The sequence below is a fragment of the Jatropha curcas genome, chromosome 7, assembly GCF_041381405.1.
Source record: "Jatropha curcas cultivar XTBG-Jc1 chromosome 7, XTBG_Jcur_1.0, whole genome shotgun sequence".
In the NCBI taxonomy this organism is placed as follows: Eukaryota; Viridiplantae; Streptophyta; class Magnoliopsida; order Malpighiales; family Euphorbiaceae; genus Jatropha; species Jatropha curcas.
In genome coordinates, this window is record NC_143157.1 from 20081821 (window position 1) to 20107378 (window position 25558).

A 25558-nucleotide genomic window follows, 5' to 3' on the forward strand; every position below is an offset into this window, starting at 1 on the left:
AACAAGTAATCAAAATCAATTAATCTACTATCTAACAAGTAATAAACCCTAATCTATGATAATTGAAATATTGAGATTGTAGTGAGTGGGTTGGTTTCTTCATTCCGACAAAGACAGATATCAGTGCTCACCATATCCTTGAATCAGGTTGTCAAATTCAAAGTCAAAGTCAAAGTCAAAGTCAATGACAAGCATAAATCAGAAGAAGTTAAATAACTACAGCCTGAGGGTGCCAATACAAACTCAATTACAGTTCTAGTTCTACCGTTATAAGTATAAGAACTAAGGCTAATTTGCCTAACATTTGACAAAAAAAAAAGGTAATTTAACTCTAAATTTATTTAAAATAATTAAAAAAATATAAATTTAACATTTTTATCAATTTAGACCTTATTTTTTTAAGGTACTTACAATGTTATAATCATTGTATAGATCATAATTATGATCGAGTTGTATAATTTATTACAAAAATTAACTAAATATAGAATAAAAGCAAATGATACATAAGTATATATTTTATTCCTCTTTATCTTGATTGATGTTTTTATTTAAACTAATTGGTAGTGCACGATACATAACTCAATCCAAATTGATCGAACTAAATTTTTATTTAATTTTATTTTTTTAATCTATCTATATATAATCCTTAAGCCAAAAAAAAAAAAAAAATCAAAAAGCTGGCTTAACATTCTATTCGTTCAACAGTCTCTTTTATTTTCTTTTTTAAATTTTTGAATTTTTAAATTTATTTTTATGTCTTGTGTTCGGACCATTTAGAGTTATTTTTTAAAATCCACTCTCGTTAATGGATGTTAGTTGGATGTTAAAATTATTTGAATTATAAATTTAGCTTTTATCTAGAATTAGTTGGATGTTAAAATTTGAAATTCAAGATTTTTTCTTCTCTTCTTGAAAGTGGCATCATCTACCGCTACAATGTCTATATATTACTGTATTTGAGTCTCTGCATATTGCACATTCACATTTGCTTTATCATATTTTTTAAACATTTTTGTTATTCATGTGCAGGATATGGACAAGAATTTGAATCATGCAAATGGATTGATATTCAATCATTCAAGTTTTCCTAAATGGAGGATAGCCAAAATGATCAAATTTTAATTGTTGCATTATGGCACTGTAATTTGTTGTGTTATCTATTGTTTGTCTTTTCTCTTTTAATTTAATTATATTAGAACTATTATAAATTTTGCCTACACATATTACTCGCTAACTAGACACTTTATTACTATAATACAGCTTAAATTTTGTGATTTGGAATTTTATTAAGTGAGATTAAAATTTCTCTCTTTATTCTAATGAAAAAAAAAATATGTACATGATATTTATATATCCAATCATAAAATTATTAATGAAATCGAATAATTTTGTGGGTTATACAGTATGAGGCAGTCCTCCTCTTTAAATAAAATCACCAAATTGCTGATAACTTTCGTGGTGAGAGAATTCGAACTCGAAACTTCTCACTCTCTAAATCTTCTCCAAGAGATAGAAAAACCAACCAGACCACACCTAATTGGGTATAATTCTAATTATTGTAATTCAAATGACTGCATTTTTAATATGATGGTACGTTAGCATTTAGAGTTAGACACCTTTTAAGCATGAACTTGAATTATGATCTTGGTATCCAAAATATTAATTTTTGAAATTTATGTAAATTATGAAATAACATTTAATAAACTGTAACATAATAAGTGGCGCAAGGCGCTGACTTTCAGCTAGTTTATATGTAAACAAAAACTTAACATAACCTAATAATTTAGTAGTTTAAACGTGGTCAAATTTCTTTTTATGTAAACAAATCAAATTATCATCTGTTAAATTTGTGTTTTCTACTTTTTTTTTTTTAGTATAATATATTAGGATTTCATGAAAAACTTCAAATCAATATAAATAATGCATACAGTATATAATCTTCACCTGAATATCAGATATAGAATAAATTTATTATAATTAAACAATTGTTATTCGTTGATCTCACTTATTATAATTGGAAGGTGAACTTGAAAAAATTAATAGATCTTCAAAGTGGCTGACTAGACAAACTCCCTAAATCTTTCGCACATAATATCCATGAACTAGTTACTTATAACAAACATAGAAGATTTGCACCACTAAATCCAATGGAGAAACATGCCACGTTACCAGGTTTCAAAAGACAGATATCATAGTATATACAAAAAATTCTCCACAAATTATACATCTGTCCAAATAAACCAAAACAAATGCAAAAAACAAAATAAAAACTCTACACAAGATGAAAAGATCACAAAAACTCCACGAAGATAGAGATAAACCGCGAAAAATAGCAAAAACATCAATAACTTAGATCTGTGCCAAATAGTTATAGATCTGTAACTTATTTACAAAAAATGAAAAATTTACAATGAAATAAAAAATAATAGGGAGAGGCTGTCACGAGAGACAAAAATTAGCCCTTTTCTATATTTACATGCTTAGGGTGTGTGGTGTGTCTACTTATAAAAAACAGTTTTCTGTTAGAAAATAGTTTTCTTAGAAATGAAAACTAAAAAATAGAAATTGGAAAATGTGTTCACTTGGTAACAATAAAAAAATCATATTTTAACTTAACTTCACAAATATCATTCATAACTTTCATAATTAAAAGAAATAAAATGTTATAAAATAAATTTAAAAATTTTTTATGTAAAATTTTTTAAATTTTTTAAATTTTTATTATTGATTATTTATAATAATACTATCATTTTATATCATTTTGTAATTTTTTTAAAAAATAAAGGATATAATATATTTATAAAAATAAATTTAATTATTTAAGCATAATATAAATTTTTATGTTATTTAAATATTTTAATTTTTCAATAAAAATATTTTATAGAAAAAATTAGTTATTGATATTACAATTTTAATTATGAAAATGTCATTTTTTAAAAATGAAAAACAGTTGAAAAGGAAAAATCTGGAAAAAACTTAAAGCCGTTTTCCAAATCTTAGTTAAATTTTAAAAAATTGAAAAAATATTTCCTAATGTTTCAAATAGAAAACTGATTGATTTGAATATAGAACTCTGTTTTCCAGTTTTCTTAAAAAACTTTTCTAGAAAACTTACAAGCGCATACACCTTAAATTTTTATATGTCAATGGAGAAAAGGAAATAAAATTCTAATTTTATTATATGCTCTTCCCTTCGTACTTTTTTTTTAATTTTAATTTTTTTCTATTTTCCTTATTTTGCTATTTGATTTACTATGGATATGCTCAACTAATTAATTTTTGATTTTTGACCTTTTTCTTTTATCTATGACGTTGAAGCGTAACTATAAACTTGTTTTTATTTTCATTATGGCCATCAAGCATATTTAATTATATAGTTTTGTTTTAATTATATTAACTTTCAATATTTTTCATATTCATTTATATATTTTTTATTAAAATCAATATATAATATTAAATAATAATTATTACAAATACAATAAAAACATGTAATATGCAAATTAAATGGGTACAATAATAAACATTTGAAAAATAAAATTTACATTTTTCTTAAAATGAATTTACCCAACCGATTCATACCCTGCCTCACTCTGCCTCGCAGTGGAACGGATGGCGAGGCGCAATAGCAAAGCCGGCCTGGGGATCAAAAAATAATTTTATTTAACTATGGGCGATATAAATAAAATTTTTTTTTTCAAAAATTTTTTACATTAAAAATTAATTAATTTTTTTTTTAATTTTGGGGAGCCACAGCCTTTTGGCTAATGAAACAAAATCTCGTTTAGCTCTTATTATGGCAAAAAGTATATTCAATTTTTAAACTTTGAGTTTTAATTCCTCAATTTATTTGCAGACATGAGCCTTTCAAATTATATTTTTACTAAATTAAACCCTTATTTATGAGGTCATAAAATGTACAGTCACTTGGGAGAAGGAAGATGACAATAATTACAAGATTAGGGTTCTTTTGACAGTAAAAATTAAGAATTTGATATTGTTTCCTTCAATGTTCTGATTTTTATTTACCTTTACTTCAACATCGAGATGAAAAATTGAGATTTTATCGTGCCATATTATTGTTAAATTTGTTTTTAATGTTAATAACTTCAATTCTTGCTCTTAGTTAATAAGGGTTTGATTTTAAAAATTTAAAGTTGTAATGGCACTGTCTGGAAAAAAAAAAAATGCACAGGCTTAATAGGTGAATCTTACAAATTCAAGAGCTTAAATAAATGTTTTGCCTTCTATTTTTGTTAAAAATTTTAAAAAATTTATCAAATAAAAATCTCAGTAAAATGCACTTATTTATATAAAAAATTCCCATTTAATTTCTTTAATTGATAAAAAATAAAGTTTAGAAATTAAAATAAAAAAATTTGACAATAATTATCCCATTTAGGTGGACTCGAAACCCCCTTCTAAGTTTTGACCAAAAAAAAAAAAAAAAAAAACAAAAGTCAATCACATAAATTGGAATTAAAGTGTCCGAAATTTATTTTTTTTTAGAAGAAATAAAACTAGAAATTTCATCCGGAGGAAACTGTACACAACTGTAGGATGAATATAGATAAATATATTTTTACATTTTTATATTTTTGTATAGAATAATACACCACTTATACAAAGAATAAACAAATACAATATTGATTTCAAATATTTGATATTTGTGCTTTAGGCGAGGAGATCTGCACCACAATAATGATAATAATAATTCAAAATTAAATCCGATAATAAAATACCAAAATATGAACAACAATAAATCTCAATATTTAGGGACAATAAATTAGATCTTATACAGATCTAAAGATTATATACAAAAAAAAAAAAAAAAAAAAAAAGGAAACGGGGTGACTATGGGTGAGAGCTTATTGGTGGCCGTCGGTGAAAGAAGAAAATAGAGATTTTAAGTTTTAGGTTTTGGAAGAAGCAAGAAAAAATCTGGTGTTGAAACTTTTCACCCTTAAAATTTTTTTATAATATTTAAGAAAATTATAATCAAATAATAAGAAAAAATATACTTTATTCGTTCCATTTTGTTTGTTTGTTATTCCTTATTTAAATATCAAAATGTTTTCAAGGTTTCTAAATTTATATATGTAAATGATTATTTTTTTCATAATAACCTTTATAATTATTCATTAAATGAAAACTTTTTATTAATATCCTAATAAATTAAAAATAAAAAATTTATAGATTAAAATTTTAATATGTGTATTTTTTCATATCAAGCAAACGATAAAAGACAGAGAAAGTATATACCAAAACCGTGGAAGATTCATCCACTGGACTAAAACGGATGGCTGTTGGTACCTTTTGAAAGTCAGAAGATTACAGGGATGATAGTGATATTAAAGAAAATTTCAAGGGAGGTAACTGATATTATACCTTTTCCTCATCTTCTCAATTCAAGACCCTGTACAAAGACCAGAAAGAATCGCAATGTACCTTAGTCTTGTAGTATATTTATTAACTATTACTATTATGATATAAACAACTCCCCAGCTTTCTCTTCTCTTTCTCTCTTCCTCTATGTTGCTTTTACCTGCATATGTTACGGCATATTAAAGGAAGTGACCTGTTCTTCCCACGGATTTTGCCATTGCCAGCTGGGAACACTACCAGAGGTCAAAGTTAGTTTCAATTTGTGCTGTTGTTTGGTTTCTAAGAAATTTTAAAAAGCAGAAAAGAAAAGCAATGGAAAATAAAATATGGGTTTTCTATTTGTTTGAACTGTTTGCTGAATAAACAAATAAAATGGAAAAGTCAACATATTAACTGAATTAAAGAAATACCTTGCGCCTTTTTATTTTCTTCGCTTTTGCGTTAACACTACATTAAAAATTTATTTTATCAAAGAGAGATTTTTTTGCTTTCTCTCTCTATTGTTTCTTGTGTTACTGTGTACAATTTGATATTTCAATATCTGCTAAAGAAGGTGATTATGGGTTTCGCTTATCTGATTTGTATTGTAATTTCTTGTTCTGTTTCAAAATCTGTTGGGCGAAATCTGTGTCCAACGTTAACTGTTGATTCAGTTCAGGAGCTGTGATATTTTCCAATTTCTGTCATCATTTATCTTTTTGGTGTTTGAAGGATCTGTTGTTAGTGGGGGGAATTCTTAATTTTTGATTTTATTCCTCCACTAATTTAGAATTTAGTACAATATTTATATGTCCATCATTATATTTGCCTTTGCTGCAGCTCATTGAAAATTATTACTTTCACTATTTCAGTTTTGTGTTTTATGTCCTCTACACAAGGAATTAAATATTTTGGCTATGCAGAAGTTTATTTGATTTGCTATTTGTTTTATCTAATTATTATGCCATGTGTTCTGCTTCCTGGGCTCTTTCGCCTTTTCTTTTCATTTTCTTCAGATTGTTAAAATGGTAATATCCATATTTTGAGGGCTCTGATGTGAACCTTTTCCGTTTATGAACTCATATCCTTTGAAGAAATGTGACCCATGTGTGTGTCCATTAGCTCGGGTTTTAGGCAGAGGAATGGATTTTATGGGGAAAAAAATGCATATCCATTATTGCATAAATATGAATGAATATGAGAATAACATTTTGGGCTATTAATGGAAGTGCATAAAATTTTGTGGGAAACTAGTATAAACTATCCATGCTGGCATCAGCATCTTATTTGGTTGACAAATTGATTTCTTGCATTTCCCTTCCAAAGTTTTTGTTAATGTTGAACAAGTTCTGGAAAAGCAAAAATAGCTCATTTTATGAGGTATTTGGGTTCCATAACTACATGTTTATCGTTTAGTTTTGCAGGACAAGGTACAACAACTACCATTGGAGATATTCATTTGCATAAACGTTCCGGTGATGACTTGTTTCCCTTCGTTTTTCAAAAAGAAGGGATCTCCCCCAACTAAACGTGCTACAGAAGTTGACGAAGGTATGCATTTGCATATGGACTTTCTTGTTCTATTAGCAAAGGCCATAGATAAATTTTGTGGGCATTGGAGGATAAATTAAATGATATGATTTCTGCTAGGACCTGTTTATAGCACTATAGCAGTTTAGATGACTGAATTGAATGGAGAAATAGTTACATAAGCTTCCTAATTCTATTATTCTCTAATGTCCTTTTCCTCTTCCATATGCTGAAGATTCTCATGAGTTATCGTGGTGCAGTTGTTTCAAGTGTTCAGAATACAAACTTGTACACTTACAAAGAATTGCGAATAGCAACTGAAAATTTTAATCCAGCCAATAAAGTTGGAGAGGGAGGTTTTGGTTCTGTCTACAAGGTGATTCCATGAGTTGTGGCGATTAGCAGACTGTTTTCTTGATTTAAATGCAAATGCCTGATAAAATTTTCTTGAAATATACAGGGAGTGCTCAAAGATGGCTCAGTCGTGGCTATAAAGGTACTATCAGCTGACTCAAGACAAGGGTTGCGGGAATTCTTGACAGAAATAAAATTAATTGCAGATATAGAACATGAAAACCTGGTTAAGTTGTATGGTTGTTGTGTTGAAGAAGACCATAGGATCTTGGTCTATGGCTATCTCAAGAATAACAGCCTTGCACAAACTCTTCTTGGTAAATCCACCTTTTTATTCTTCAATTGAATTGATCAATTTTGAGGGAATAATCATTTTCTCTTTGCCTTTAAGGTGGAGGTCATAGCAGCATCCAATTCAGTTGGCCTACAAGGTGTAAAATATGCATAGGTGTTGCGCAGGGGCTTGCATTTCTTCATGAAGAAGTCAGTCCGCATATTGTTCATAGGGACATCAAAGCAAGCAATATCCTCCTTGATGAAAATCTGATGGCCAAAATTTCAGATTTTGGCCTTGCAAAGCTTTTCCCACCCAATATGACCCATATAAGCACACGTGTTGCTGGAACTGCGTAAGTTTATATGTTCTACCACACCTGTTCAAGTGTGCATGGAATCCATTAAAGTTTGCTTACAGATGCAAGATTGTATTATACTTGATGGTTTTAAAATCAATTGCAACTTGTATAGTTTGGTATAACCTACTAGAACTGTCTATTGCACTATTATTCTGTTTGGAAACTCTATTGTATTCAAGAAGGGTAAGTTTCATTGGTTGAGGTCCCCTCAGAATCAGAGTGTATCTGATAACTTTAAAATCATATCAAGAAGATAACCTTTACCATCTTTAAGCTGAGATCATATAATATTGATCCTTCCTTTCCTTCTTAGAGATGATGCGTTGGCTGCTATTACACTTGGCTTTTAGTTAGTTTCATATTCTCATGTTTGATGTTTAGCCCTTCAGTTTTCTCAAAAATCAGTCTGAAGTCTGTGATAACATATTATCAGGATCATCAAATGTGATTATTATGACTAGTTGCTGACATGATATGATATTTGAATGGTACGGAATAATATGGAATTTTTTTTTTTTTTTTTTTTCATTTTAACCAGATTTTCCTTTTTGATTTTTTTAGAGGTTATTTGGCACCTGAATATGCTATTCGAGGACAGCTGACAAGGAAAGCAGATTTATACAGTTTTGGTGTTCTAATCCTGGAAATTGTTTGTGGGAGGTCCAATACGAACAGGCGGTTACCCCCAGAAGAGCAATATCTTCTTGAACGGGTATGGATTTTTTAAGTTCACTATATTTTTATCTCGTAATGGTGCTCATTACTGAGATAAAAATGTATGTTTTGTGGTGAAAAGAGGTGATAAAGATAATCATTTTGCACATGCATGCAAAAGACACCGGAGAATCCCCTTGATGAGCCTGTCTGTAGGTTTCTAAAGTGAATACTGGCTCATGTATTTTGAACCAGGGGATTGATTTCCCACTTCTAAGTGTTCATTTTATTGGTAAGAAAGATATCTCGAAATTAAATTAATAAATCAGAGCCATATAAACATGTTTCCTAGAAATGTGGAAAGCATGAATTGAAAGGATATCAGTGTCAAGTGGTCCAAGAGTGTTTAATACGTGATAGCCCTCAGCATCATTGTGGAACAGCAACAAGTTTTTTATCTAACTTTTCTACTTTTCCTGTCTTTCTTTTCTTTTTTTTTTTCCTTTTTTTTTTTTATTCTTTTTGTCTAATCTCAGAAGTGTTGTTTAATGGGCTTATCTCCAAGTTGTTTCTCTAACATTTCTTTTTATCTATTTTTACTCCTCTTGTTTATGTTTTAATTATTATTCTTTTAGCAAATCAAAATTTGAAAGGCTAAAGTTCGAGCTAAATGAGAAGCTCTCATTTGGTTCTTGATTCTTTGACGGATTAATAGTAATAATTTTCTTGTTGCACACAAAGAGACCTAATAAAGTTTTGCCTCCAGGTGACGTGTTGCATGCTGATAAGGGAGTAGGTTTTATTCTCACAAATTGCCCCATTGGTAATTATGAGGAGAATTATGTGTGGAAACACTAGATGGAGTATGTGTAAAGCTTTTGATAGCAGGAAAGATGCTTAGGTATTATGCTGTATGTTTAGTATTTCTTTGGAAAGAAATGCTCATATTATTAAGAATTAGAGGTCTTTATTTTAGTACAATTGTTGAGGGATAAAATAGTTTCATTGGCCTCATTACCAGTCAATTCTCCATCAGTCTTTACCTTGCAGTCTATCTCCCTGTACCTTGAAGTTCTATCTCCCAGTCTTAGTAGAGACTCTTTCCATTCTTCTCCTCGCAGTTGAATAAATATGATCCTTCATTTGTTGTTGAGGTGCAAACTTCCTTTCTTCCGACCTTCAAGAATGGTTCACTATGCAATTCTGTAGAAGCCTTGGTCAGCATCATCTTTTCCTTTGAGAAAAATCTCTTGGTGTAGGTGTGAAATAAATAGACCAGCAGATTCACTAGACTTTTCCTGCAATTCTACGCTAGTGGTTGATTTTGCAATATAGCTTCCAGTAACATTCAAGAGAAAACTTTTGTTTTTGTATACTACTAACTACATACCACAATAGGTTGAACTTTTCAACTGCATACAAAGCTTATCTCCATATAAAGCTTCCATACAACTGACATCAGATTTGGGGTATTGGTACCATACGAGAAGCGTAGGCCTAGTGGTCTACCTGGGTCGATCAATGTTTCATCATCTTTTATCTCTGATATTTATTCTTTTTTTTTTCTCTTTTTTCTGAAGTGAGGTGTCCTCAGGTGAATTTGTAAAGGACGGGGGAAGTTATGAACATGTTGGAGTATTTTTTACACTACCAGTGATCTTAAAAGAGTAGTTGTGAGATAAGACAGACCTCTAATTCCAGTAAAGTATGAAAGTAATGAACTAAGGCTAAGTTTCTTATACGCTGTAATGAAATATAACTTAATGTAATTAGATTGATTTTTAGTTTAAAAATTAAATCAAAAATGAATTTACGTTTGATTATGTGTACCAAGCGTATATATCCTAAGAGTTTATATGATTATATCACAACATTCAATTGCATCATATACTATGTTAAGTTCCTAGTCATCAATATTCTGTTTCTATGCAAAGACTTACAAGTTTAAGTTATGAACGCTTTGTCTAACTTTCTTCTATCAAATGTATGATTTAACGGGCTCCAAAATCATCTTTCTTTCTGATTGACTGGGTCGAAAAGTAAGAGATATTATTATTAAGGAAATATGATAATTGCAGGTATGGGAATTGCATGAGAAGGGAGAACTGGCGACTTTGATAGATCCATCATTGCATGGAGATTATGACACTGAAGAAGCTTGCAAATACATGAAGATTGGTCTTCTTTGCACCCAAGACATACCAAAGCTGAGACCAACAATGTCCACTGTGGTTAAGATGCTAACGGGCGAGATAGATGTGAATGACTATAAAATATCAAAACCTGGACTGCTTGCTGAGTTCATAGCTTTCAGAGGTAGTGACAAAAGAAAGAAAGCTAACGTCTCATCTACTACAGGATCTGCCGGTTCAACTAAGCCGGGCGATGACAATTTATCTTCATCATCGGGGATGGCTACCTCATATGCTACTATGACCTTTAATTCTATATATGATAGAAGCAATTAACTTGTGACATTTTTACGTGTCTTCTTCTTCTTTTTCCCAAGGGGGATTATAATGGATGCTATGTTTATTGTTTAGTTTTGTATGTTCCCTTTTGGTTTTTTAGTGAGGTGAGGTTGTCCTTGTAAATCAAGAGTTTTCCCCCACCTTTTTTTTTTCCCTAGTCCATATTTCCGTTGATCACTATTTTTTTTTTCTTTTATCTTGTATTTAAACTACACCATATACTTATGAGCATTCCTTCATGCCATAAATAGATATTCCTGTAAATATCATGTATTTTTTTTTCCTTTTTTTTTGGAGAAAGGGTCTATGCAATAATCAATAACCCCCATTTGCATTTACTCTTAAAATTATCTCTTCTTACTTTAATTGTTTACTGTAACATTTACACTCCAATCAAGCAATTATCATCTGACAGCAAAAATTAAACCTAATATTTTACAGAACTGCTGCTTTAGCATTGTTCTAAATATTTTACAGAACCATTATTTTAGCATGTTCTAACTCTAAACTCTTCTGACTTGAATTATTCAGGAAATCAGCTGCACAAAAAAATCATATTCTCCTTTAGCATTGCATTTACATCTTCTCTTCTTGCAACTTCTCTATCTTGCAACTCATCTAACCTTGTACCAAAACAATGAAAATGGGTATTAACAAGCTAAAATAGTTTATGAAAATCCAGAAACTAGGCATGCTATTGTTAAATGATAACCTGAAACGAGAAAGATTGCCACAAGGAAGTTAGTTTGTACTAGTGAACTGATATATCCTGTGAGAGAATGATATAAGACCTACCACAGGAATCTCATGTTTAGTATTATTTTTGTTTTTGATTTTTGGTTTCTTTTATTTTTGTATGCTAAAAGTTTGCATCTTGGAAAACAGATGATGGAACAAAGAAAAACTTATGATTTTCCCTTATTGCAGTAACATGGTTTTTTATTTTAAAACACCAAATAACAAAAATCTGGTTTATAATAGATTTTTCCTTTATCTTTCAGTTTCAGGAAAATAGAAAAAGGCCCCTTTATCACCCCCACGAACGAACCAATAGGGCGACTAGCCAACAAATGGAGATAGAAAAGGTAATAGTGTTAGAACATAAGAATGGCAAATCAACAAACTGGCAAAAGAATTGATAGCCGTTCTGTTGCGGAAGCATAAAACCCATTTTGCAATGGGGCAACCTATCCTGTTTCAATGCGAATACTGGAAATCACAGTTCACGGACCAATCCAGCCACCAATGCTTGAATATTGTTGTAGCAGAATAATTTATTATTACTAAAAAACTCCTTCAACAGTGAATCCGAGACGGATGGAATTTTGTAAACCCAAGTTTTTCCATAACATCAATGGAAAATTCAACTCAATGACTTGGCAAAGAATGTAATGAGCAGCAAAGACACGACTTTCTCCGAGGAAATGCAACAAATCATTATCCATAAGAGGTCCACTGAATAGAAACACAAAGGGCTCAAGGATCTGAAAATCAGATTGATCAACCACAGGTATATTGTGCAGAATAACTAAGCAAGTGGCGATGCTAAATCTAAACCTGAAGGGATTTCATTGGTTTGAAAGAGGTTCATGAACTAAATCAACTCAGACTTTAAGCTTCTCACCACATGAAATGCTCTAATTTTATACCCCAGTAATTCTTAATCGTGCAACAAGATATTCTAAGTTCCATCATTAACCTTCTAAACATATTTGCAGCCTCATTGGAATGCACTATGGATTGCCCAGCTAGAGCACCTGTAAAGTAATCACTCAAAATAAGATAGCTTCCAATAGTAAGATAGAGGAATTGAACTGTCAAAGACCACAAAACATTTTGCATTCTAGGGTAGTTTCTAACCGATAGCATACTTGACAAGGAAGAATTCACTTGATATTAATGTTTCTGGTTGTTGCACACTCAACTCAAGTCAAATAAGCTTTAGTAAAACAACTTGGCGCTTAAATTTCTCTTTCTTTCCTTAACATTTGAATAAGAATTCATAGAGGTGATGATGGAAATTAACTGGAGAAAAGAACCGTCTATAACCATCATATTATAACATTTACAGCAGGGGAAACAAATAATAATAAACACTCAAAAAGTATATAAAAATCAATTTCAGAACCAGTTAAGAAAGATCCCAAAAATTTCTGAACACATGTGAATCCTAACTTACAAAATTTGAATGAACATAAGCAACATAGTCTAAATAAAACAAATACTGGTTTTCCTATGATTTTGACATTATGAGAGGAGAGAATTCAACTAAGGCCATGCTACTAGAACTTAAGCAATGGAAAACTCACTACATGTGTCCTCTTCCACAGGAGGGCGGATAGACGAAAAACTAGGGATGGCAATGGATAGGGTTCGGGTTGGGTAATGCAATACCCATACCCATGCCCATACCAAAAACCAATCACATCTTCGATCCCCATACCCTACCCAATACCCTATTGGGTAGGGAATGTTATACCCAGCCGCAAAACCAATGGATTTCGTTATATCCATGGGTACCCATTATCCCTATATACCCATGGGTATACATTACCCACGGATACTCATTTATCCACTTACTCATATTATTTAAAAATTAGATTATATTGAATTAAAAAATTAAAGTATTTATCCAAATGATTTATATCATACATAAAAACGTATGAAAATAAATTAATACATAAATAAATGTTTGAACAATAATAAATTAAAATTTTAATTCCAAAGTTGTTCTTCTTATCATAATACTTCACTCAAATGTAATGGTAGTAGACTATTCAAGTGTAATTAAAATCAATTAATAGAATAACTAAAAAACTCATTTAATAAAATCACTAAATATAAAATATTATTATTTGAACACTTCATATCACTATTATCATTATGCTTTTTCTCCATTATTTGAAATTGAAGTTTACATGAAATATTAAAAATTAAATTTTAAATTTCATGATATAAAATTTTAAAAATTTGACCAATTTAAATTAATATGTGAAAATTAGGTGAAGTTATTTTGCATTACACTTTATTAATAAAAGTAAAATTATAATTTATAAAGATAATTTACAACAAGTAACCCAGTTTATTAAAAATTTTATACCATAATTTTTTAAAAAATAATAAATATTTCAATCTCTTGGGTTTGAATTTCGGGTATGGGTTGGGTTTGGATTTATAATAGTAATACTCATATTCAAAATAAAACTTTCGGGTTTTATCTATACCCTACCTAAACACGGTCAAAATCCTAAAATTCGGATTTGACTGAGTTCGGGTTGGGTGCATACCCATCGGGTCGGGTTGATTTTGCCATCCCTATGAAAAACAGAAGAAGAATAACTAAATCATAAAATTTACCAAAATTTATAACAAATAGGAAACGCAAACCTTGAAATCCCCCTCCCCTTCCCTTTTCTGATTGCCAAAATTGACAGGTACTTTTCAATAGCATTGCTCATTGACGAAATCCTGTCACAAATCGTTCAATACCAGCAAAATCGGATACTGTGTTCACATTGCAGAAGGTTCCAGGACTATTATTCTTCAAGTAATCAACAAGAAACTTGCATTGCTTCTCGCCATTTGTCTGCAATAAGAAGATGAGAAATAAGGTAAAATAATTTTCTAGCGCATAACACCAACCTTACCAAAGTACTGCCCATAGCACTCAAGAGAAGAACCGATTCTTTAATTTCCTAATTCCAATTGTCATGTTGTAGGATTATTTACAATGAATCATCAATAGCACACATCTGATTTTGATGATGGTAGAGTGAACTAAAATATTTTCTTTTCTTTTCTTTTCAACTTAGGAGATATATGAGCTACAAAGTAAATTAAACACTTTAAGATGTACCAACATCACTGTCAGCATCTTAGAATATAAATAAAAGCCATTTATCAGCCTCCCAAATATTTCAACGCGTACACTTACATCTTTGACAAATTGTATGACAATGACTGATCAGCTTCCCATGAATGTATTAAAGAAAAAAAAAATTGAAAATCAAATGAAAAATGTTTCAATCCATAATCTAAAGATGAAAAGTACACTCTTGCATGTAGTAAACAAGACACGATACCTCAAAAGCAAAAAAGCCCCCAGGTTTCAGCATTGCAGCAGCTCCATTGCTAAGATGAAGAAGGTCATCCATGCCGCTGATACCACCATCTAATGCGAGCCTTGGCTCATGTTGACCAACTTCAGCTTGTAACCCAGAGATATCATCACTCGGTATGTATGGAGGATTACTAACAACACCAGCTAGTTTCCTTTCAACATCCATTAGCGGTTCAAACCAAGATCCTTTCCTTACCTCAATAACATCCTGATTTGAACATTAAAAGCAGAGGTTAAAAATGACAATAAGACGATTAGCCCTAGCAAACTGGTATACAGAAGAGGGCAATGATAAACACTGAGAAAGGAAAATGATGGAACTATTACTTCCTGTGTAATAGCCAATATATTACCTCAAAATAAAAAATTACATCGTCACATCATTATACTTCCACCATTTAAACATTATCCTTGTCAAAACTTCACTTATCTTCTCACAAGAAACATCCATTACATATTGTTTTCTTATCAAAGGAGCTATGTTATTACCATATACAATATTAAGACAAAATTGTTACTGAACAGCACCACTATAGGCAACTAATTTTAATTCATAAGCAACAGAACAAGGCATTTTTTGTGAATCTGATACAAATGTATAGCTCCAGTTAATGGAAAAATTATTGATAAAACAGGAATTATTATCAAAATCCAATACCTTCAAAGATAATGAACTATATATAGACAATACTGCAACTTCTTTTTGAAATCCAACGAACTTCAGTTGCACTGAGACCTAGATCAAGATATTACACAAACTATCATCTGCCTGGTCACTGATTCAAGTTCAGATGATTCAATAAAAACAGAACCATTTGCACAGGGTATTACATCGAGTGAAAGTTTCAATTTTCTAAGTTGAATTTTTTTTTTTTCTACATCAAACCAACAATATCTCTCTTCTCATAGATTCAAGAGAAATGCATTACAACATGTTTTCAAAATCTAACAGACAAACTATATTATTCTGATGACTATGCAAATATTATCAACAAAAAAAGAAAAAAAATCCATCAAAGTAAAATTCAGATGACTAAGCAAATATTGTCAATAAAAGAAGAAAAAAAATCCATCAAAGTAAAATTCAGAGCATCACTAATCCTTTTCCTTTTTTTTTTTTTAATTTGAAAAAGATGCAAGTACTACACAATAATCCCTTGTAATTATAATTTCTTCACAAACCTGCAGGCCATATCTCTCTACATTATCAGTGGCGACAGAAACTGCGACTCGACTTATATCAGTAGCAAATACTCTTCCCTGATTTCCCAAAATCCTGCCAATATCAATCGCAATAGCACCACTACCAGTCCCTAAATCTGCCCACAAACCTTCTTTCAACTCTCCACAATTCAAAATCACATCTTTCACCAAATCAACAATTAATTCAGTTTCAGGCCTGGGAATCAGGACCCCTTCTTCTACACTCAACACCAAATCCCTCCAGTGCTCACACCCAACAATATACTGAAAAGGTCTCCTCTCCTCAATTCTCTGCCTCCAAAGAACATATAGTTCATCCAAACATGCCCTTAACCTAACATCCATGGAGTGATTTTCAATACCCAGTTGAGATATCAGTGAAGGGTCTTCAAGTGAGTCTTCTATTAGCCATTTGAGTTCTCTACAAAGAAGACTGGAGTCCGGGCCATTATCTAAGTCAACAAAAGAGTTCCCAATTGAGGAAGCAAGTTTTTTAGCCCAGTCATGCCATTTTTTGAGGTCGGATAAAGAGGTTGAGTATGTGGGTGGCCTTAAAAAGAGTGGGGTTTTGAGTTTTCGCGGACAGAAGGTTGTTGATGAGGATTTTGTAGAAGAGCAAATGGGTTTGGATAGATGGGCAAAAAGAGATGGAATACGACCAGCAGAAAAAACAGAGCAGCTGAGCTTCATCTTTTCTCGGATTTAGCTACGGTTTTCTGGTTCCCCGTCTTCCCTCATGATTAGATTGAAATGGAGGGGGAGACGGTATGGTTCTAAAGCTCATTAACAAAAATTCAGTGTTTCACGACATTGGGGATTAAATGGCGATATCGTTTTGTTCTTGAATGACGGTAATCTGATAGTAAACGGCCGAACGGTCTTGGTCGGGCAAGGACAGCACGTAAACCTACAAATATTTATCGGGGTCATTTGATTTATGTTCTGTGGCAAATCAGAAAATGGCAATGGCGATTTAGTCCGCAAACGACATGTTCCAATGCGATACATCTCTTGTAAAACGACAATCTCACATCTGACGGAACTCGCACGTTCCCTTAAATCTAATCTGATGTACATTTCAGGATTGAGTTTAAGCACAATGTTGTCCATTCAGTTATTAATTTTTGTTCCTCTCCATATAATTTTTTATTTAACCATATAAGCCCTGAACTGAGTCGCAAAATTATATTTCATCCTTCACCGTTTAATTTATAATTTATAATTTTTCTTCCGGATTGTCCTGTGAATCTATGTTATTGACTAACGTTTAATTTATCATCAAACCTCAATAAATAAATAAATATATATATATATATATATATATATATATATATATATATATATATATATGTGTGTGTGTGTGTGTTAAACTTTTTTATCAATATCGGATACTATTATCGGGGGACCGCCTAATCCGGCTCTGAGTTTAGTCACAGTTAAGTCTTTTTACTCCTCATTGCAGGTGTATTTAATGGGAATTGAAATTGAGAGATTAGCCATAACTCGTAGATATATATATATATATATATATAGCAAATGTCCATTTTTTTGTTTGACATATTACAAGTCCCATTTTGACCATACTTGTATAAAGATATCCCAAAGTGTGATGTCAAATACTCTTTATCCAACCAATCTATTGAGTTTGGCGAATAAGGTGGAGGAAGATGATAACACCACCAACACCAACTCTACACGGTCAATTTTCAGCTCACCAAAAATACTTCACAAGCAAACTCATTTTCCTTCCTTCCTTTCTTTCTTTCTTAGTGTTTTCTTGCAACTCTCAAAACTTTCCAAACCCCCACCAAAATATATGAAAATAGAAGCATTGCCAAGTCAAGCTTATCTCCCAAACTCTTAATTAAGCCCAATAATAAAACTATTTGCTTTTTTGTATAGACTTATATTTAATTTTTCATAGTAACGCCAAATTTGGTGTGTTAGCTCATCTCCTGATATTCTTCTTCTCTTGGCTTAGACATACTTTGTTTCTTCATCCCACTTTCACTATCCTTACTTCTCTATCCTTTCATTCTCTTCAATGGATTTACCGGTGAAGTCGCCGGTTTTCGGTGACCAGAAATTCTCATATAGACTAGAAACCAATAATTTATCCTATAAGTTATGCAGCAAATTTGATGAGCTAAAATGGGTTTTTCTTGGTAAAACTCAAAATAAACCTACTAAATTTATTCTCAAGGAAGTAACCTGTGAAGCTAAGCCCGGAGAAATTACCGCCATTGCGGGTCCAAGTGGTGCAGGCAAAACTACATTACTAGAAATTCTTGCAGGAAAGATTTCTACTAATGAAGTCTGTAATCATGTTTTTGTAAATGACAGGCCAATGAATGCAAAACAATTTCGAAGGCTATCAGGCTATGTTACTCAAGATGATGCGTTGTTTCCATTACTTACAGTGCAAGAAACACTAATGTACAGTGCACTTTTAAGACTGAAAGGAGGAGCAAAAGAGGCTACTAATAGAGTCAAGAGATTGATGAAAGAACTTGGACTAGAGCAAGTTGCAAATTCAAGAATTGGTGATGGATCAAATAATAAAGGGGGCATTTCAGGCGGCGAAAGGCGCAGGGTTTCGATCGGAGTTGATTTAGTACATGACCCTTCTGTTGTTTTAATCGATGAACCTACTTCAGGTTTGGATTCAGCTTCAGCTCTACATGTAACGACGTTGCTTAAATCAATGGCAGTAAATCAAGGTAAGACTATTGTTCTAACGATTCATCAACCTGGATTTCGAATCCTCCAATTGTTAGATCATATTGTTTTGCTTTCCAATGGATTTGTTATGCATAATGGTTCATTACAATTCCTTGAACAAAGACTTAAATTGTTTGGTCATCATATTCCTCACCATGTCAATGTGCTCGAATTCGCTATTGACGTTATAGAAACATTGGAGATACAAAATCCTGTTTCGATAAACATTACTCGACGGATTACTCAAGAAAGAAGCAATAACCAAGAACTAGAATTCCATGGGAGGACAACGAAGATACTAAATTCGCCATTTGAGGAGGTTATGATACTGGGAAAAAGATTCTGCAGCAATATTTTTAGAACCAAACAATTGTTTGCTACAAGAATAATACAAGCATTAGTAGCTGGATTTTTACTTGGAACCATATTCTTTAATGTAGGGAATCAGAAAGGAAAAACTGCTTTACAAACTAGAATTGGGTTTTTCGCTTTTAGTCTTACTTTCTTGCTATCTTCAACAACAGAAGGATTGCCAATTTTCTTGCAAGAAAGAAGAATATTAATGAGAGAGACTTCAAGAAGTGCCTATAGAACTTCTTCTTATGTTATATCAAACACTCTCATATTTCTTCCTTTTCTTTTACTAGTTGGCCTTCTTTACTCTACTCCAGTTTACTGGCTAGTGGGATTGAGAAGAGAAATTGATGGGTTCTTCTACTTCTGTTTAGTGGTTTGGATGGTGCTTTTGATGTCAAATTCTTTCGTAGCTTGTTTTAGTGCATTAGTGCCAAATTTCATTATGGGTACTTCAGTAATTTCAGGGCTAATGGGATCTTTCTTTTTATTTTCTGGGTATTTTATATCAAAGAATAAGATTCCCAATTACTGGATTTTTATGCATTATTTGAGTTTATTTAAGTACCCATTTGAGTCTTTCTTGATCAATGAATATGGAGGAGAAGAAGGTAGAAGAAGGTGCATAGAAGTTGATGATAGAGGAGGAATGTGCAGTTTGTATGGAAGTGAGTTTTTGAAGCAGCAAGGTTTAAAAGAATCACAAAAATGGAGTAATTTAGGAGTAATGTTTAGTTTTATTATTGGGTATAGAGTGCTTTGTTATGTCATTTTGTTGTATAGATGTTATAGAAATAGATGAAATATTTTTCCTGATTGTAGAATTTTCTTTTTTTATCTTTGTGATTTTACTCACTTTCTACAGGAAGATGAAGCCAATCCATAATAAAATTTGTCAATTTATTTATTATAATAAAAGAAATTCCTGCTATCTATGTTTTGGCTTTGGACAAAAAGGATATCAATTCCTTTTCTTTCTTTCTTTCTTTTTTCTTTGGTTATATATATATAGTTTGATTTGATGCAAATATTCTGCAAGTAGTTTAATAATTGAAGACCTATTTTATAAGGTTAAACTTTATAATAATCTCTCCTCATAAAAAATTTCTGATGAGGCAAAAATAAAAATAGGATGGACTATTATTCTAATTGGACTATAATATATAGGGATGAAAGTAAGACGAGTATTTTAGGGTACTCGCTCCGCTCCAATCCATTGAGAGTACGAATATTTATAAATGGATTTGAGATGAATACGGATGTTGAAATTACTATCTGTAACGGATATGGATAAAATACAGATATAAGACTCAAGGTACCCAATAATCATTATCATATCTAATAAATAGTTTACTCATTTATTAGTAAAAAAAAAAAAATTGCAATTTAAATAAGTTTGAATTTTGATAGTTTAAAAATTGCAATTTAAATAAGTTTGAATTTTGATAGTTTAAAATTATGGATACTTTATTTATTTAAAGAGTGTTTTTAAACGGATTTAACACGGATACGGATAGTAAAAATACTGATACTCTGCCAGACAAAGTCAGGAGTGTTTGGCTTCTACAAAATTTTTTAAAGTAACAAAAGTTATAGAGTAGTTGCTAGTTTAATGGTAAGGGTATTGTTGCCAAATCATGCGACTTGAGTTGAATTCTTCATAGCTGCAATTGTTTTTCAGCTAATTATTATATCAGTTAGTTTTTGCTAGTTATTATATCAGTTAGTTTTTGTTTGGGCAGTTTGGCAATATCATTAATTTTCTGAATTTTTTTTGAAAACTTAATAATTCATTAATAATAAATATAAATTGTGTAAGTCATAATATTTCTATAGGAATAATAAATACAAATATAGAAAATTGGAATATGTTCTTCATTTTGGCAGAAGAGGTTAATTTTTTGAATAAAAACTAGTCCATTTTCAAATAGGATAACAAAATAAACCTTCCATAATATTGTCTCGAATATTGTTTTTTTGGAAACGTTACAACTGACACTTGCAGAAGAGTTTAATATACCAAATTTTAATGAAAGAACAGACCACACTACCAAACTCCATTGGTAAAAGAAACTTACCCGAAGTTGAAGATCTGAAATTTCAATCACAAGCAACTAACTATCTATCTTGTCTTTTGAACTGACTGAGAAATATAAGATCCACATAAAAATTTCTTAATAACGAGGAACAACCCCATAAAAGGAAAAAAAATATTAATAACCGCACTAAGAGAGTACCAAAAACACTCAAGATCTATAAATTTAAATGACTAAATCTAAATTTTGTTCCAAACGATCGTAGATTTAGAAATTATTAAAAAGAAAATTAAACAAAATAAAGAAAAACGATAGAGATGGATAAAAGAAACCACCGCCGACCAAAGAAGACGATTCATGGTGATTTAAAAATAAAATCTAGAAGAACACAAAAAAGAGAGAGCCACAGACAGATACGACTAGAGTTTAGAATTGGAGCCCCTTATTTCCATTTCAACAAAGTCCCAATTAGTTGCAATTTTTTTTAGCTAATTATTACATCAGTTAGTTTTTTGTATGCACAATTAGCTATATCATTAATTTTAATTTTAGGTTATATAATTTTACTTTATTTTTAAATTTTAGTTTTGAGTTTGATTAATTCTATGAATACATAAAAATTCACATAAATGTTAAAATAGACAATTATAAATATGAATTTCAATTGTTTATTATTGGTTATTTAATTAAAATTTAATAACTTAAAAACTTCATAATTTTAAATTCATTAAATGAAAACATATGATATCTAATTCATTTAAAGGGATAAATTTAATATTACAATCCATGATTCCATTTTAATATTTTTTAAAAAAATTAATATGAATTACATTGATTGAAATTTAGAATTATAATAATATATTTAAAATTTTTTAAATGCTAATAGTTATTTTTATTGTAATTTATACTCCGTACATTTTAGGAAGTCATTGTTTTTTTTCTCATTGAAAGTCATTATCTATATTAATATTTTTATTATTTTATTGTCATTTATACTGTTTTATTGATGTGATTATACTATTTTTAGTGCCATATAATTATATTATTTTTAGGTGCTTTTTTATTCTATTTATTTTTTATTCATCATATGGAGTTAAACATATTTTTCTCTCTATAAAAAAATCCCGATTCTGTTACTGCTCGCTCCGCTTTCATCCTTAATGATATCCTACTGATTTACTGTGAAATTTAGAGTATGACTTTCAAGTGGTTATAGGTTTGAGACCTACTACTTGAGAAATTTATGATTTAACTAAAAAAAAGAACTTCTAACATTTGTGAAAGAAATTTACCTTGATGATTTTCCAAAGTTAATGCTTGATATGGCATAAAATTACTGTTTTAAAATAATTAATTAAGCCAATTAGGTATGACCTTGTTAGCTCCTGATTTCCTCTAAAAGAATAGGGGAATTAGATGTTTTCAAGTTGAGTCAGTTTACTCATTAAATCTATCTGTATCAATATAATAAATATATATAATACAAGTATGGAAGTTGATATGACATAAAATTTTTGATTTCAAGTGCTGACATCTAACTTGGTATTATTTAATTTAATTAATCTATTTTTATATTTATGATTTTGCTGAAAATTAGGTTAAATAATTGTTATTAAATAATGATATCAAATAAAATCTTTGGCTAATGAATCTTAATTATGACTAAGCTCTGAGCTGGATTAGACGGTTCCTAGTAATAATCCGGATAAAGGTGATTTACACTAAAAAAAAAATATCATGAGTGATTGTATTAATAACGTCAAACCAATAGTGAGGAATTGAAAATACAATCTTCTCCATATCATTTTAATTCTTAATTTAAACTATAAATTTTCATATGTAGAAGTACAACCAACCTTTTATAACTTTCGTTGCTTTAAAAATATATAAATTTCATTTTATTTTCTTTAAAATTTTAGAATAACATTGGTACTCGGTGGCTTCATTCGCCGGTGGTGGGCAGTGGTGGCGCTTCAGGAAGTCGGTACACTGTGAATCCCTCTAATTTCGGGATGGGATCTTTCTCTGCTCACAATTTGAATTTGAATGGGGATGATTTGGTTGGCAAGTGTCATGACAGGAATATAGGGGAGAATAGTAATGCTGGTGGACTCTCGGGTCAGTATTTTTCTGATGGATTGGTTTTCGTTTCGTTGATCCCAAGAGGCGCAGAGCAGGCCAGGATACAAGTGTTGAGATGGGCCATGGTATTCGTATGGATAATGTTGTTTCTAATGTTACAAAAAACTTTGTAGAGGCGGGTCTTGGTTCCCATGCCCACCCAGCGGAATGAGGTCTCTTAATTGGAACTGTAGTGAGCTGGGCAACCCACGTTCAGTTCAGGCCCTTCAAGAAATTGTACGAGAAAAACGACCCAATTTTATTTTTCTTATTGAAACATTATGTTTGGAAAATAAAATTAATGAAATAAAGTACATTATTGGGTTATGATGGTTTTTATTCTGTTGGCTGTTTGGGCCATAGTGGTGGCCTTGCTTTTCTCTGGAAGTCTGTTATCTCTACTCATTTGCTTAATAAGTTTGTTCGGTATATTGATGTCGAAGTTGAGTTAGAAGATATTGGGAAGTGGAAGGTCACTGGTTTCTATGGGCATCCTGAGAGATCCCGTCGTCATGAATCATGGACACTCCGTAATATTGCGGATCATAGTTCGCTGCCTTGGATCTGTTTGGGGGATTTTAATGCCATTATGGCGGCTCATGAAAAGCGAGGTGGTCGGCGGCAGTTTAATTCCCAGATGCAAGCTTTCTGTCAAGCGGTGGAAGATGTTGGTTTGTGTGACTTCACTATGGGAGGTTATAAGTCTACCTGGGAGTCAGGGCGGGGGTCGGACCACTTGATTAAGGAGAAGCTGGATCGTGTTCTTACTTCTTTTTCACGGCGGAGTTCTTACCTCATGCTCAGGCTTATGCTCTGGATTTTTTTCTTCCTTGGGCCATCTTCCCATTTTTGTGGAGGTGCACCAGTTGGTTCCTAGGGCTGTGGCGAAGAGGTTTCATTTTGAAAACTCTTGGGCTGTTGGACTTTTAGCAATAATATCCTACTTTTGACATTTGTAGTAAGCTTCAAAAATGTGGGGAAAGCGCTGTATCGCTGGGTTTTGGATTTGCGTGATGTGGATAAACGGGAGTTACAGCAGGGTCGCGTTCCTATGCGGCGTCTTCATGGGTCAAGGGTGCGAGAGGAGGTTGAGCAATTTACTACTGCTAAGTCTCAATTTCATGATATTCTCAATAAATGAGAGCTCCTTTGGAAGCAGCGTGAAAAGATGTTTTGGCTTAAGGAAGGGACTCTAATACCCGCTTTTTTCATGCCATGGCCACTACTAGGCATAAGCAAAACACTATCCGGCGTTTGAAAGATGGGTCTGGGGTTTTGGTTTTGGGGGGGGGGGGGGGGGGGGGGGGGCGGTGCAGTTTGGAGGGTGTTATTTCTGATTATTTTTTCAATATCTTTCATGCTAACCCAGGTGATATGAATCCGGTTCTAGAGCATGTGGTGGAGTGTGTGACTTCAGAGTTTAATGAGTTGTTGCTGGCACCCTATTCGTGCAAGGAGGTTCGAGCGGCGTCCTTCAGTATGCAGCCAGATAAGTCTCCGGGCATTGATGGTTTTAATCCGGGTTTCTACCAACATCATTAGGACATTATTGGGCAGGATATTGGGCAGGATATTGCAATGACATGTATTGGTTTTTTGCATTCGGGCACTCTTCCTTCTCATCTTAACGAAATTGCTCTTGTTCTCATCCCGAAGAAGGCTCATCCAGGGAGTATGTCTGATTTGCATCCTATAGCTTTGTGCAGTCTCTTTTATAAGATCATGTCGAAGATGATAGCTAATAGACTAAAACAGGTGTTACCGGCTATAAGATCTCCCTCCCAGAATGCGTTTTTTCCCGGACGAAGTATTCATGACAATAGCATTATAGCCTATAAATTAATGCACTTTTTTAAATGGAAATGGAGTGGTCGGGATGGTTTTGTTGCTTTGAAGATGGATATTAGTAAAGCATATGACCGATTGGAGTGGAGTTTTATGTTGGCTGTGCTTAATAAAATGGGTTTTGCTGCCCCATGGGTTCGGCAGGTTATGGAG

At 31.8% G+C, this 25558-nt stretch overlaps 3 protein-coding genes across 12 annotated transcripts; 2 read left to right on the top strand and 1 right to left on the bottom strand.

Moving 5' to 3' along the window:
- Positions 1–5394: 5394 nt before the first annotated feature.
- On the top strand, positions 5395–11269 carry LOC105639199 (cold-responsive protein kinase 1). Of its 6 annotated transcripts, none has more exons than XM_012223176.4 (7): positions 5395–5630; positions 6778–6912; positions 7152–7267; positions 7352–7562; positions 7637–7874; positions 8442–8592; positions 10613–11269. In XM_012223176.4, exons 1-7 carry the CDS (start codon positions 5549–5551, stop codon positions 11000–11002), a joined length of 1323 nt encoding a protein of 440 aa, XP_012078566.1. In that variant the 5' UTR covers positions 5395–5548; the 3' UTR covers positions 11003–11269. The 6 variants fall into 6 exon arrangements, with proteins under 6 accessions (XP_012078566.1, XP_012078567.1, XP_020536995.1 ...); XM_012223177.4 differs by having other exon boundaries at positions 5395–5624; XM_020681336.3 differs by having other exon boundaries at positions 5401–5630; positions 6786–6912.
- Positions 11270–11339: 70 nt separating this feature from the next.
- LOC105639200 (RNA methyltransferase family protein) lies at positions 11340–17306 on the bottom strand. 5 transcript variants are annotated; one of them, XM_089723795.1, is made up of 5 exons: positions 16308–17306; positions 15784–15861; positions 15088–15333; positions 14393–14591; positions 11340–11628 (listed from the first exon to the last, which is right to left on the bottom strand). In XM_089723795.1, exons 1-4 carry the CDS (start codon positions 17016–17018, stop codon positions 14460–14462), a joined length of 1167 nt encoding a protein of 388 aa, XP_089579921.1. In that variant the 5' UTR covers positions 17019–17306; the 3' UTR covers positions 11340–11628; positions 14393–14459. The 5 variants fall into 5 exon arrangements, with proteins under 5 accessions (XP_089579921.1, XP_089579923.1, XP_089579920.1 ...); XM_089723797.1 differs by having other exon boundaries at positions 14363–14591; XM_089723794.1 differs by having other exon boundaries at positions 11340–11623; positions 16308–17305.
- A 931-nt stretch (positions 17307–18237) lies between these two features.
- On the top strand, positions 18238–20338 carry ABCG10 (ABC-2 type transporter family protein). Its single transcript, XM_012223210.4, has one exon. The coding sequence runs from the start codon at positions 18373–18375 to the stop codon at positions 20203–20205; it is 1833 nt and encodes a 610-aa protein (XP_012078600.1). The 5' UTR covers positions 18238–18372; the 3' UTR covers positions 20206–20338.
- Positions 20339–25558: the final 5220 nt, after the last annotated feature.

Bases quoted from the DNA above. Each gene is read 5' to 3' on its own strand.
- LOC105639199 (XM_012223176.4), top strand. From the start codon at position 5,549: ATGTTACGGCATATTAAAGGAAGTGACCTGTTCTTCCCACGGATTTTG. The intron at 6,913-7,151 runs GTATGCATTTGC...ATCGTGGTGCAG, and splicing joins TGCTACAGAAGTTGACGAAG to TTGTTTCAAGTGTTCAGAAT. The intron at 7,563-7,636 runs GTAAATCCACCT...TTTGCCTTTAAG, and splicing joins CCTTGCACAAACTCTTCTTG to GTGGAGGTCATAGCAGCATC.
- LOC105639200 (XM_089723795.1), bottom strand. From the start codon at position 17,018: ATGAAGCTCAGCTGCTCTGTTTTTTCTGCTGGTCGTATTCCATCTCTT. The intron at 15,862-16,307 runs GTTTGTGAAGAA...ATCTTGATCTAG, and splicing joins TAGAGAGATATGGCCTGCAG to GTCTCAGTGCAACTGAAGTT. The intron at 14,592-15,087 runs GTATCGTGTCTT...TTCTTATTGCAG, and splicing joins GGGGCTTTTTTGCTTTTGAG to ACAAATGGCGAGAAGCAATG.
- ABCG10 (XM_012223210.4), top strand. From the start codon at position 18,373: ATGGATTTACCGGTGAAGTCGCCGGTTTTCGGTGACCAGAAATTCTCA.